The sequence below is a fragment of the Narcine bancroftii genome, chromosome 6 (genome assembly GCF_036971445.1).
Source record: "Narcine bancroftii isolate sNarBan1 chromosome 6, sNarBan1.hap1, whole genome shotgun sequence".
NCBI lineage: Eukaryota > Metazoa > Chordata > Chondrichthyes > Torpediniformes > Narcinidae > Narcine > Narcine bancroftii.
Window position 1 is genome coordinate 125,917,784 of NC_091474.1, and position 13,397 is coordinate 125,931,180.

At 43.3% G+C, this 13,397-nt stretch overlaps 1 protein-coding gene across 3 annotated transcripts in view; it reads right to left on the bottom strand.

Moving 5' to 3' along the window:
• The window catches only part of lrrc1 (leucine rich repeat containing 1), a 218,589-nt gene that overhangs the window by 56,182 nt on the left and 149,010 nt on the right, over positions 1 to 13,397 (bottom strand). For all 3 annotated transcript variants that reach the window (XM_069885981.1, XM_069885979.1, XM_069885980.1), the window contains exons 7-9: positions 7,338 to 7,412; positions 4,923 to 5,067; positions 1,745 to 1,863 (exon numbers count right to left, since the gene is read on the bottom strand). In XM_069885981.1, coding sequence (XP_069742082.1) covers positions 1,745 to 1,863; positions 4,923 to 5,067; positions 7,338 to 7,412 — 339 coding nt within the window. The remainder of the gene's footprint in view (positions 1 to 1,744; positions 1,864 to 4,922; positions 5,068 to 7,337; positions 7,413 to 13,397) is intronic.

Genomic DNA, 13,397 nt, shown 5'->3' on the forward strand with positions numbered 1-13,397 from the left:
GTAGCAGTTAGCACAATGCCATTACAGAGCCAGTGTCCTGGGTTAGAATCCAAAGCTGCCTGTAAGCAGTTTGTACATTCTTCACATGTCTGCATGGGCTTCCCCCAGGTGTTCCGTTTTCCTCCTACCCTTCAAAGCACATGGAGGTTGTTGGGGTATTTGGGCAGCCTGGGTTCATGAGCCAGAAGGACCTGTTACCATACTGTATGTCTAAATTTTAAAAAAAATTATATTTAATTCAGAATTCTCCAAATCAAAGGGATAGCCATGGATGCCTGTATGTCTGCCATTTTGTTAGCTATGTGAGCAATACATGCTAAAAACTTTCACAAGCTCCTTCACTCTTCCTCAGTTACATTGACAACCCCTGTACCCATGATGAGCTCACCAACTTTATCCACCTTGCTGCTTTATCCAACTTTAGCCCGACCTCATATTCACTTGTCCCATTTCTGGCAACTCTTTCCCCTTTCTCGATCTCTCTGTCTTCATCTTGGGACACCAACTCTCTACAAACTATTCCTACAAACCCACAAACTCCTACAGTAAGGATTATCTTCCTTTCTCTCAATTCCTCAGTCTCCATCGCATCTGCTCCCAGGATGAGGTTTTCCCTTCCAGAACATCCGAGATGTCCTCCTTCTTCAAAAAACGTGGCCTTCCCTCTTCTGCCTTCAACATATCTCTTACCTCCATCTCCCCTATTTCCCCCACATTTGGCCTGGTGCCTGCAGAATTCCCCCTTTCCTCACCTACCACCCCAATAGCCTCTGCATCCAACATATTATCCTCTGCAATTTCCGCCACCTACAATGTAATCCCACCTCCAGACACCTCCTTCCCTGTACACTCTGCAGGCACCGCACCATCCACGACTCCCTCATCCCTTCCCACCAATTGAACCCTTGGCACCTAACCCTGTGACGTCAGGAAATTCTACGCGCACACACGCCTCCTCCCTCACCACCATTCAGGGCCACAAATAGTTCTTCCAAGTTAATCAACACTTCACCTGTGAACCTGCAAAGGTTGTCAACTGCATCTGACGTCGGAGAGACTGGACACAGACTGGGAGATCATTTCGGTGAGCACCTTCACTCTGTTCGCTTCAATAACAGGAACCTCTCAGTTGCTAATTACACTCTCCATTCCCACATCGTCACGTCAGTCCATGGCTTCATGCACAGCCAAACTGAGGCTACCCACAAATTAGAGGAACAACACCTAATATTCCATCTGGGCTCTCTCCAACCAGACAGCATTGACACTATCTTCTCCACTTTTCCTTAAAATCCGCTCCCAGTCCCTCTCTTTTCCTATCCATCTGTCTCCTTTCCTCCATCCCCCCAACCCATTCCTTTCTATCAGAGTGCCACCCTCTCCCCATATCACTCCTCAGCCCTCGGCCTTTTTTTCTCTTGTACCTTCCCACCCGCATCCACCTATCATTTCCCCCTGCCCCTTCCTCCTTCACCTCACCTCAGGAGTCCGCCTGCATTTTGCTCATACATTGATGAAGGGCTCAGGCTCACAATCCTGGTTACCCTTTTCTTCCTTAAGATGCTGCGTGACTTACTGAGTTTCTCCAGCACTTTTGTGTGTTGCAGCACGTAGGTAGCCGAGCCCACATTGACACACCCCACAGGTGCAGAACTGCTCAAACGGACACACAAGACGACCAATGTCGCCGACCGCAAAGAATGAGAATCATTAGTGGTAAGGATTATTGAACGGAATTACAGACCTCCAGCTTGTTTTCTGTGAGCACGAGCTCTGTAAGGTTTCCACATTCTCCAATCGTGTCAGTCAAGTGAAGTAAACGATTTTGATGAAGTTTGAGGATGGAAAGATTCCTTAGTTTCCCTTCAGAATGAGGAAAGCAGAATTTTAGTGAGGTACTTCCGTTTGATCAAAACAGTTATTTGCATACGTTGTTTTAAAATCAGATCTCAGTAAAGGCACTGAAAAGCGACTTACAGAATGGAGACAGGGTTGAAAAGGGCAGAGCCAATCAAAGTGCCTTTCTAATTTACATTGGCATGATGCATCATTTGGAGGAAACATAACCAAGACACTAATTATTGCAAAGGTAATATTACAATCTGTACTTGTGAAGAAATCATATAGTCTTGAGATTCCATCTCTTTTGATCTCCACAATATTATCTGCAGTAAGTATCTCAGACTCCTCATAAATAGAAATGGAACACATCACATTACAGCACACTGCACTGGACATTGAATTTGGAATTTTACCACTATTTGACCATAAATATCCACCATTTTATATTTTTGTTCTGCCCCATTGCTCAGGGGAGTGTGAACTCTTCCCACATCTGCTCTGGATGTTGAAAAACATATCCCTGCAATATGCCTGATCTAACAAATGAGGAAACATTTGCCTGATTGCTGTAGGTACATTGAGCACCATGTCCACGTTCTCCCATTGGTACTGATCCCATTTCCCAGATCAGTCAACCTTCCGTATCTGGTCAAATTATGGTCTCACCTAGACATTTATTAAATGTTGGGAAAGTTTGCGGCTCCATTACCCTATCAGGCAGTGTATTCCTGTTTCCAAACATCTTCTGGGTTAAACAAAAATCCTCTTTCACTTTCTACTCTTCTGCCCTTTTTTCTGCTTATATAAAAACAGAAAACATTGGAAACACTCACCAGGTCTGTGTGGTTATATTGAGCAGTGGCCGGAACAACGTTCAAAGGTCAGGCTAACTTTTGGGACCAAAGGATTTGGAGGAGTTTTCAGACATAAATGAGGAGCAAAATGGTTACCCCCATAAATAATGCAATTATATTTTGGTGTGTGTAATCAACATCTAGGATTGGGCCACTCAATTTAGAGTGAGCTGCCGAAGTGGTCTTCAATGCAGGACGCTCTCCACTCTGCATTAGATCACCAGAACCACAGGAATATCTACACCACTGACTACCTATCAGATTCAACAAGATCGTACCAGCAAAACTAATAACCAAACTCAGGAGCTGAGACTCTGCTACTGGTTCCTCGATTTCCTCTGGCACATTCCAATCAGGGCAGAGATCGGCAATATCGCCTCCTCCTCGCTGACCATCAAGACAGCTGCATGCTTAGTCCCTGCTCTACACCCTGGAAACTCATTATTGTATCGTCTAGTTTCACTCCAACTCAGTCAAAGAATTTGCTGATGACACCACTGGGATTGGCTGAATAATGGGAAATAATCTGTCAGACATGGGATGAAGATCGAGAAACTGGTTGGGTGGAACCAGAACAATCCTGCTCTCAATGCCAGTGAGACCAAGGAGCTTACTGTGGACTAGGAAGGAGAGGCAGAGGGACCTGTCTACATTGATGGATGGCAATGGAGAGAGTTAGCTTTCTCAAGTCCCTGGGAGTCCACATATCAGCGCACCTCTCCTGGAGCAAGCACTACTAAGGCAGCCAAGAAGAAGGCACAGCAAGGCCTTCAGACTGAGGAGATTTGATGTGTCATCAAATACACCATCAAACTTCCACAGGTGTACTGTGAAAAGTAATAATAATCAAATGCAAAAGGGTCTGGTTGGGAATTTGTGTGCCCAGGAATGTAGAAGGTTGCAGACAGTGGCAAACCAGCACCGATCTCCCAAACATCTGTGTGAGGCACTGCCTCGAGAAGGCAGCCAACATCATGAAGGATCCTATCCACCTTGGCCACAGCCTCTTCTCACCGCTACCTTCAGGCAGAAGGCGAAGAAGTCAGAAGACCAGCACCTCCACGTTCAGATCAGTTTTTTCCCCCAACAGTTATCAAGCTCCTGAACCTCCCCCTAGTACCCTAGCTAAACCATCAAAAGATCTATGATATTTGCACAATTGAAACCACTTTTTCTTTTCTAACACTAACTGCAAATGTGAATATTTATTCATTTTTACTTTTGTGTTTATTATCTCTTTTTATTTGGCATATTTGTGGTAATTTAATGTATATATTGTAGTTGGCATACCCCACATTCCTGTTTGGCTGCAGTAAGAAATCCAGTGCATCTGTTCATTGTACTTATGTACATGACAATAAACTCTCATTACTTAAGCAGATAATCTCACGCACAGAGTTTGAACGACACAGAGGTTTATTCCGGCACACTGCAGTTTGGTGCCTTTGTTTCCAATTTTATACCTCATTTGGGTGAAACTGATTCAATGTACATAAGTCCTGGAGAAACTCAGCAGGTTAAAAGTTGTGAGTTAAAACATTTCTTTCTGCTCAAAAGCTGCCTGATCAGCTGACCATTATTGACATTTTCTGTTTTTATTGATGTCTTGTTAGTAGTTCTTAAACTGCTGGGACCTAGCGCAATACACAATGTGCTCAAGAAACTCGGCAGGCCACGCAGTAGGAAGGGTCAATCCTGAGACGATCACCAAGGTATGAACAAAAAGCATGTAGCACCTGGATAAAAAAGGTGGGGAGGGAAGAGAGGAGGAGCACAGGCTGACACGTGAGGTCATGGGTGGATATGGATGGGAGGATAGAAGAGATAAAGAACTGAGAAATGACGGGGGAAGGAGTAGCTCTCGATGAAGAGTGAAGGGGTGGGGAACTGGAGGGAAGGAGACAGAGGGAAAGAGAAGGACTCAGGGGGAGGGGTTAATAGAAACTGGAGAAGTTGACATTGATACCCGTCTGGTTGGAGAGTGTCCAGTCGGAATATTAGGTGCTATTTCTCCAATTTGTGGGTGGGCTCATTCAGCTACACACAAGGCCATAAAGAGAGACATGCTGCTGTGGGAATGGTGTGTGCACATAGCTGCTTAAGTTACTCAAATAAAAATCGAGGAAGTTAAAATCTTATTTTCTCATTAGTGCTAATGAGGAAACCCCAGCTGGTAAAACCCTCTTGGACAAAACAGCACATGACACCACAGAGATGGAAACCTACCGGTGCCCTCTGGCATAACTTCCAATTGATTTTGTGAAGCCAGCAGATCTGAAAGCAAATCAAGTCCACTAATCTCTTCGGGGAGTTTTTCCAGTTTATTTTCAGACACATCTAAACACACCAAGTTCTTCAGGTTTCCAATTTCCTGTTTCAATGAGAAAGAAAAACAGACACACCCGTGCATGAAACATTCTGCAGAAAAACTCAACAAGGAAGGGCTGCTCTTACTGATTCCGGTGGCAGAGACCAAACCGCTGCATTTCCATTGGTTACTCAGTAGTGAAATTGAGCATTTTATTAGATTCATTATCAAAGCCTTTCGGCTCCTGAGGTGAAATATTAAAAAATCAGTTATCTCTCAATTCTTTTGTTTTAATTTGCATGTAACATACATCAAGTGATTGAGTCATGTCGAAGGGAAATTTTCCCCTTTTCTGCCCTTCTACACTAATCCCATTATGAGTGTATCCTCTTTTAAATTTTACATTTAGACATGCAGCACGAAAACAGGCCATTTTGCCCCACAATTTACACCCAATTAACCTACATCCCCGGTACATTTCGAACAGTGAGAGGAAACCGGAGCCCTGGAGAAAACCACCTGGGGAGAAAGTACAAATTCCTTACAGACAGCACGGGATTCAAACCCTGGTCCCGATCGCTGGAGCTGTAGAGACATTGCGCTAAATGCTTCCCCAACCGTGCTTTGCCCATTTAAGCGTCTGACAGCAACTCCCAGGTGCTAAAGATATGCTGGAGGGAAGATGGAGAGAAACAGCCAGTCAACATTTTGGGTCAGAACCCTGATCTGAAACGTCAAATCTCAATGAAGGATCATGACCTGAAACACTGACTGTCCATTTCTGTCCACGGAATCAGTCTGACAAGTTGAATCACTTCAGCTTCTCTTTGTTCATTCAAAATCCTACCAGCTTCTGCTTCCCTTGTCCCAGACAGCAAAAACGTTCTCCTTTACAACTCCTAATACACACCTTCAACCTATAACCCCTTTTTTAGATCCTCACATCATCGGAGAAAGGTTTTCACTCTCGACCCCATTCATGCCTCTGATCTACTAACAATATACTTCTATCTGCACACTTGACGGAATCTTTCTTCACAGCTGCTTCACCCAACAGGTCAGAATCCTATTTGTCCACCAACACTGACATTTCAGAAGCTGTACAAAAGAATGCAAATATTGTCCTTTCTGACTTGACTGCTCATATTATTGCAACACTAACATCTATGGAAAGAAACATTGCTCCAGGTTCAGGGTCTGACACCCTAGGACAGAACTAGGAAAAGGAAGAAAGTCTGATTTTTGGCTGTTGGTTGACAGCTGCCCCACCTGCTGAATGTTCCCAGCAATTATGGTTTCATTTCAGGTTTCCGGCATCTGCAGTTTTTTGTTAAATCTTTTTCTTGACTGTGTTATTTTTTTGTCACACTTCACTGTGCTTGATCTTTCTAAATAATCCCCCTATCCCCCATCACATTTGGAATGGAAACTGTCCTCATAAAGATAGTCATAAAATCATTCCACTAAGTTCCCACAATTCTTTTTAACAGGGTGATAGATTCAGAGATATGGAGCATTGAAATGGGCTCGTAGATCTGCCTTATCTCCACCAACCATCAACCACACGTTTACTCTGCCATTGCTCTGGCACATATTTATGATGGGTGGCACCACAGCACCAGTCTCCTCACCTGCATCGGTGCTATGAGACACCTCTGGATATGAATGGGATGCTGGAGCAGCTTTTTAGGGCTGCTGTTTGAAAGGTGAGTTCTTAGTTTTCAATCTGCTCCTGTAGCCGGCCTCCAGGCGGAGGCCTGACATGAAATGGCCTACAGACTGTGTCATGGCTCTAAGCACAGTGAACTGCAATTAAACATTAAGAGCAAGAGCCATTTTATATTTGTAACAGCAGAGGCTCCAATAATAATGGGGCATGATATCTTTGCAGAAGAAGAAAAAAAATCATCTGCTTGTGAAAACAACTTTAGGCTGAGATAGTGATGGTTTTCAATGGTATTCATGTTCTGTCTGTGTAAGAGCAATATGAAGGTAGGCCCCAGTGATAGGTAACAATGAAATTCAAAATGAAGTTAATTGTGATGAATCATCCAAATCCCTCATCAATCAATGACCAAGCTTTTCAAAGTTTGATGGTTAAAAACCACCGCAAAGGAGCCAGCTTTCCGAGTGGAAGCACAAATAGCCAATCACAGGTGTATGTAAAGCGCACTTAAAAATGCAAGGCCCAGGATTGAACACAATTAGCTGAGACGCAGCTGAGGAATGATCTGTGAGGGAGAAAAAAAAATTACTCCCAAGAGCAAGACGGTTCCAATGGACAAGTATTGTCAGGCCATTGGGGGAATAAAATAATTGCTCGACATCCTTACCTTCGGCAGTTCAATCAATTGGTTCCCATCCAACCACAAGTCCTTCAGCTTTGAAAGTGATCCAATACTTTCTGGCTACAGATAAAAATAAATTGGAAAAACGTCACTGATCGCTGCAAACAGCTGACAAGGAGAAATAAACCATTCTTTCAAATACTTCAGAAATATGGGCTGAATGGGTTTTAGTGAGCGTCCAGCTGGGGAAGTAAAAGCCCTCTCATTCTGAGTGAATGGAAAATTGTCACTGGGCATTTGCCTTTGGGAAATAAGGTTTGGATAAGCTGAAACCCAGTACTGAAAGTTGCAGGAAACATGCAAAAGCAGAGACAATCTGCTGAGAAGCACCACTGGGAGGAAAGGAGTGGCCAAACTGTTTGCTGCCTGACCCACTGAGTTCCTCCAGCAGGTTGTGTTTTGCTGCAGAGTCCAACAGCTGCAGTCTCCCGTGAGTGCCCCAGGGGACGGCGACAAATGTTTGAACACTACCAGGAAAGTGGATGGGGCTTGAAAAGGATTGAGCAAAACAGGAAAGCCCGCAGATGCTGCACTTGCTGTGCAACACACAAAAGTGCTGGAGAAACCCAGCAGGTCACACAGCGTCTCTGGGAAGTAAAGGGCAGCCAACGTTCCTGGAGACTTCGTCAAGATAGGAGCAAAATGACTAAAAAGGTATGGGGAGGAGCCTACCTGCTTTCTGCTCATACACTGCCAAAGGGCTCAGGCTCGAAACATTGGTTACCCCTTTCTTGCAATAGGTGCTGCGTGACCTGCTGAGTTTCTCCAGCACTTTTATGTATTGCACTTGAAATGGATTGAATTATTTGCCCAAATCTTCATGTAATAGCGCTATGTCTTTAGGAATACCAACAGACATGTTGGGCCCTTTTTGAAGGACCTTTCAAACTGCCGTGTAAAATGGGGTTAACCGGGTAATTTTCCCGGATGGCGCCCCAGTTGCGTGAGTTAGAAAGGGTCTGACCCAGACATCCTCATCAGAATCCAACCGGGTCCCTGACCTACCTCAGAGGTAGTCAGGGAACCCAGTTAAACTTACCTAGGTTGCGCCGACAGGCAATTTGAAAATGAAAATGGCTGACTCGTTTATTCCAGAGACGTCAGCGTTTGTGCACGCGCGTGTGTGTGTGTGCGCGTCACCGGGCAGCCAGTATCCGAACATCAGTACTTCTGGTGAGTGCGTGACGCATCATTGCGGGGGCGGGACTCCCCCTGCAGCTTAAAAGCTGCTTCCAATACCTTTGTCCCAGTATCACACCTGGGTCCCAGGAGGGCTATCCAGGTGCTGCAGTTTAAAAGAGGCTAATGATTTCCCAGAATGATCTGCTATTAAAAAAAAGTCCTGGAAAGATAATACTCCACCTACACATGCACAACGATCAAGGGATATTATGGCTTCAAATGCTATGTCCTAAAAGACATGGGTCCCATTTATGGACTATTATCATGGTCTCAAGATTTAGCATTGTTCTGGAATTTTGGCGCCCTCTCCATGTCAGCATCACTTGATTCATACATGACACCTTTCAACCTTGCTTAGAGAAAGGGGCTTTGAATATTTTTCTTTTTGTTGTTAAATCTTATTTTATTTCCTTGATTGTACCCTGGATTTCCTTATTATGAGAATATTGTAAAATGTTTTTTTTTAAATTCTTCTTCCGAATCTTGTAGCATATTGCATGATGTTCAATCGCTAACATTGTAAAACATCAATAAAGCTATTTTAAAAAGAAAAAAAAATTCCAATTCTGAGCAAATTTACAGAGGAGAGCTGCAGTTCACTTCCACATTGCGTTTGGAATTGGTTCATTTGAGGAACGGATTGTTGCACTGATGTCCTAAAGCAGATGCTCGCATTTGAACCTTTCAAATGAAAGTAATCCCTGTGATCCTCATGAATTAAGCTGAAACGGTCACATGCTTTGACACATACATTTTCAAGGCACATTCAGCAGGCAGATATCAATGCTGTGATGTCAGACTTCACTCTGCTACCGTTCTTGAGCACAGTTTTACTGAAAGCCACCTCTCCTTTCTCTGTGAAGGGAAAGGGTGGTGTTGATCTTTTGGTTGCCTACCAGGTCAAAGAGAAACACTTATTATTACAGTTGGCGTACTGGTAAGCAATCGCTTAGCTCACACATTCTGGATCAACTTGATCTAGCAGTTTGGATAGTTTTGTGGGAAAAAATATAGCTTTGCAGCAATAAGATAACTGATCAATAGCTTCCCAATAAAATATAAAATCCAAACATTGACAGACAGAACAAAACCAGAGCTAGTGTCTGGCCAGAACCCTGCATACAGGAATCAGAGATTTCTATTGGCCTGCTGGAATATACAAGATGGTACATGATAAATCAGAGCAGAAACTACTGGAAACACACAGCAGGTCAGGTATTATCTGTGGAAAGAGAAACAGTCAATGTTTCAGTTCAGGGACCTGTCGTCAGAATTGAGCGAGAGAAAAACAAGTTAGCTTCAGGAGGCAGAGAGAAGGTTTGAAATCCCCACTGTCAGTAAGGAGCTTCTATGCTCTCCCCATGACCTGTGTGGGCTTCCTCCAGGTACTCCGCTTTCCTCCCAGATACACAGGGTTGGCAGGTTAATTAGATGCAATTGGGCGGCACAGGTTTCAACGGCCAGAATTGCATTCAATTAATGAAGGATATATCTCTAATAGGGTGAGACCCGGTGATTTGATGCAGCAGTTAAAAGTACCAGTTAAGATCAGAGTCGGCTTCCTTGTCAATGTGACGACTGTGCTACGTGCCCAGCAGGTCAGAAATAAGAAAGTCCAAGCCATAACATAAATAAAAGCAAATACTTGCAGATCAGATGTTGTTAAAGTTAAAAGGTTAAAATGCTATTAAAAGTTTTGTGTTTCCAAGCTCATGTACCTTCTGCCCAGTTCAGAAAAGGAGAATTGAACACTGAAAGCTGCAGAGCTGAGCACAACCAGTCTGGCATTGCCGGGTTAATCCTTGAGCTTGCACTGGGCAGGTGGGGGGGGGGCCACAGACAAAAGAATCAGACTGGCAAGTGGACCAATGATCGCATAATCTTAATTCCCATTGAATTTTGACAATCGCCTGCCATGGTGTGGTTGCACTCTGCGGCCACAAAGTGGCTCTGTGGAGTGGATGTTATTGAATGTCCCTGAACTCCATTGCCCTGCTGAATCTCTCTCTCTCTTGACTAACAGCACAGCAGCGATCATAATGATGCGGAACTTGTTTCTTTCCCCCCCCAGCAGCTTCTTAGAAATTATCTCAACTGGCTGCCCTCCAAACTTATTCCAAACCATTAGGAGACTTAAGAACACACTGCAAGGATTGGAACATACAATATTGGAAGTAAAACGGCAGTTGAGATGAATTTCAAAATAGCAAAACAAAATGTTCTTATTGCAAATTAATCAGTGCCATCCAAAAATACTTTGGGAACAAGTGCTGCTTGTTGCTTTTCAATCGTACTGAAACAATACACCAGCATGAATGGGATTTGAAGTAGGGTATGTTTGCAGATTCCATCCTTTCTTGTCCTTTGATACTATTGAGAACTCAGTCCTTTAATGCTCACTGAACTGATGCTTCTGGCCTGTGACGAAGCATCTTGTTATGTTTAGAAAAGCATTTCAGAGCCAGTGTTAGGTCAGAGCTGGAAACTCCGTGTTCCCACTCAAACAGCAGGGTGGGAGCAGAATGCACCATGATGTTCTGTATCAGCAGCATTGCTGTTTTTCATTATAACCAAACTCCAGTGTTTTTCATATGTATTGGAGGTGCATGTGCCATATTTACTGCCAAGAATCGTCATGAAACGAGCACCTTGGGTGCCAAGAGATAGGAGGGATCGTTGAATGAAAAGGTCACCTTATCATCTATTGAAAATGCAACCATCAAACAAAAATGGCCATAATTTAAAACAAAACAAATCAGGCAACTTTAGTAAGTTCTATGATAATTTAAGGGCTACTTATGTGAAGAATGTAGTTTATGAATTTATAGGTCTAGACTTAACAATGGGAGATAGAGTTGGAAAAATGCTCTGGGCAATTTGTCTGCTTCCTCCATTTGCAGACCGTGGCATATTGAAATGAAACAAACATTAGCTGACTGTTCAGCATTATAAAAGTTCCGCCGAGGGATTTAATGTTTCATGTCCTTGGTCCCATTTAAAAGAAATATGGTTACGTTACATGAATGGACAAAGAGCTGGCAAATGGAGTATTATGTGGGATAATGAAAAGTTGTCTGTTTTGGCAGGGAAAAGAAAAGTATGATTTGAACAGTGAAAGATCACGCAGGTTTACAAGAGGGCTGGAATTGGGCGCACTGATGCACCTTTTACAAAAGACTGGCACTTGGATCCAGCGACTGATCAGGAAAGTGAATGGAATTTCATCATTTATTGTCAAGGAAATTGAAAGCAAAATGAGGGAGGTGATGGCTCAGTTGCATGGGTCACCAGCGAGATGACATCTGGAGCATTCAGAGGTGGTCTCCTGATTAAAGGAAGGGCTGTTAATGCTTTGGAAGCATTTCAAAGTGGACTGTTATCTGGTACAGATGGGTTTCCTGTTGAGAAAAAGTGAAGATGAAACTGTATTCACTGTGACAGAGTATATAGATATGTTTTTGGGAGATAAATTGGGGCAGGGTTTGTTAGAATAGGTTACATACAAACACTTTAAAACAGATCTTATTTGAAATACTGCAGCTATGCTCATGTTAGACATTTTAGCCCCACTGCCTTTGCAAGAGCTTTGGAGAGTGCCCAAGACACTTCACTAATGGATTGCTGTTTACAAAAAGGCAACAGATGAAAGATATTATCGGAGCCGCAGATTGCCTGGAGCTGTTCTATGAGGGTCATGTGGTTTTGCAAGCAGAGAGAGTGAAACAGGCCTTCTCTCTGAGTGAGTGAGTGAGTGAGAGAGAGAGAGAGAGAAAGAGAGAGAGAGACACACACACATCACTTCTGCAGTGTTACAGCCAGCAGCAGCAGCTGAGACTGGAACAGGACAAGTTGGCAAGCTTGTGGAAAGCCCCATTTGGAAGACGAGTTGTAAGTGCTTTGTTTAGCCTGGTCAAAGCTCTTGTGGTTCATGCAAGAGGAGAGGACTGGCTGTCTAATGTTTCTCTTGAAATAAAAGAAACAAAAAGGAACTCTGTGGTGACCTGAAAGAAAGAGGTTATCGCCTGGAGAACCCTGAGGGGCTAGGCTTAATCAGCAAGACACTGGAGTGGCTGATAAAAAAAAAGAATCAGTTGTGGAGGTCCTGGAACAAATCTCTCTCTGAAAAACGACAAGAGCCTTCCTGAGTGGTAACCACTTACCTTTCAAGCACCAAAGCCTGGTGAACTATATAAATGTTAAATTCTGTGCAGAGTGTAAGAATTGCCTGCAACCAGTGAACTTGGAGGAATGAGAAGTGAGATTGGACTGTGAATCAAAGAACTTTTCTGAACTTACGCACACGTGACATACACGTGCACTTAGAATTAGAAGGGGGTTAAGTTAAGTAAGTTAATAGTGATAAGTTATTTCTGTTTTCATGTTTAAAGATAATTAAAAGGAACTTTTGTTTAAGTAACCATTTGTCTTGGTGAATATCTATTGTTGCTGGGTTTATGGGTCCTCTGGGCTCGTAATACCACCCAAGAATATAAAATGGGATGTGAGTGAAACATAAAAGATCTTGACAGGATAGGATGGGTGTGGAAAGGATGTGAGGGAGAACCTAGTACTAGGGATCATTTAAATTTAAAAATGCCGTTTTTGACAGTCTTGTCTGAATTGGAGCAATGGAAGCAAGTGATTTGAAACTGTTAAGGCAAGAGAGTGTAAAGCTATCACAGAGTTGAGCTTACAATTTGATCAGCCACAATTTAATTAATGGCAAAGTGGCCTTGTGGGCCACTCCCATCTGGGGTGATCTAGAAAAATATGTAATAGTCTCGTTATAAGGGGTAAGCCATTTAGAACTGAGATGAGCAGACATTTCGTCATTCAGCGGTGTTCTCCATTGCAGGCGGCTGT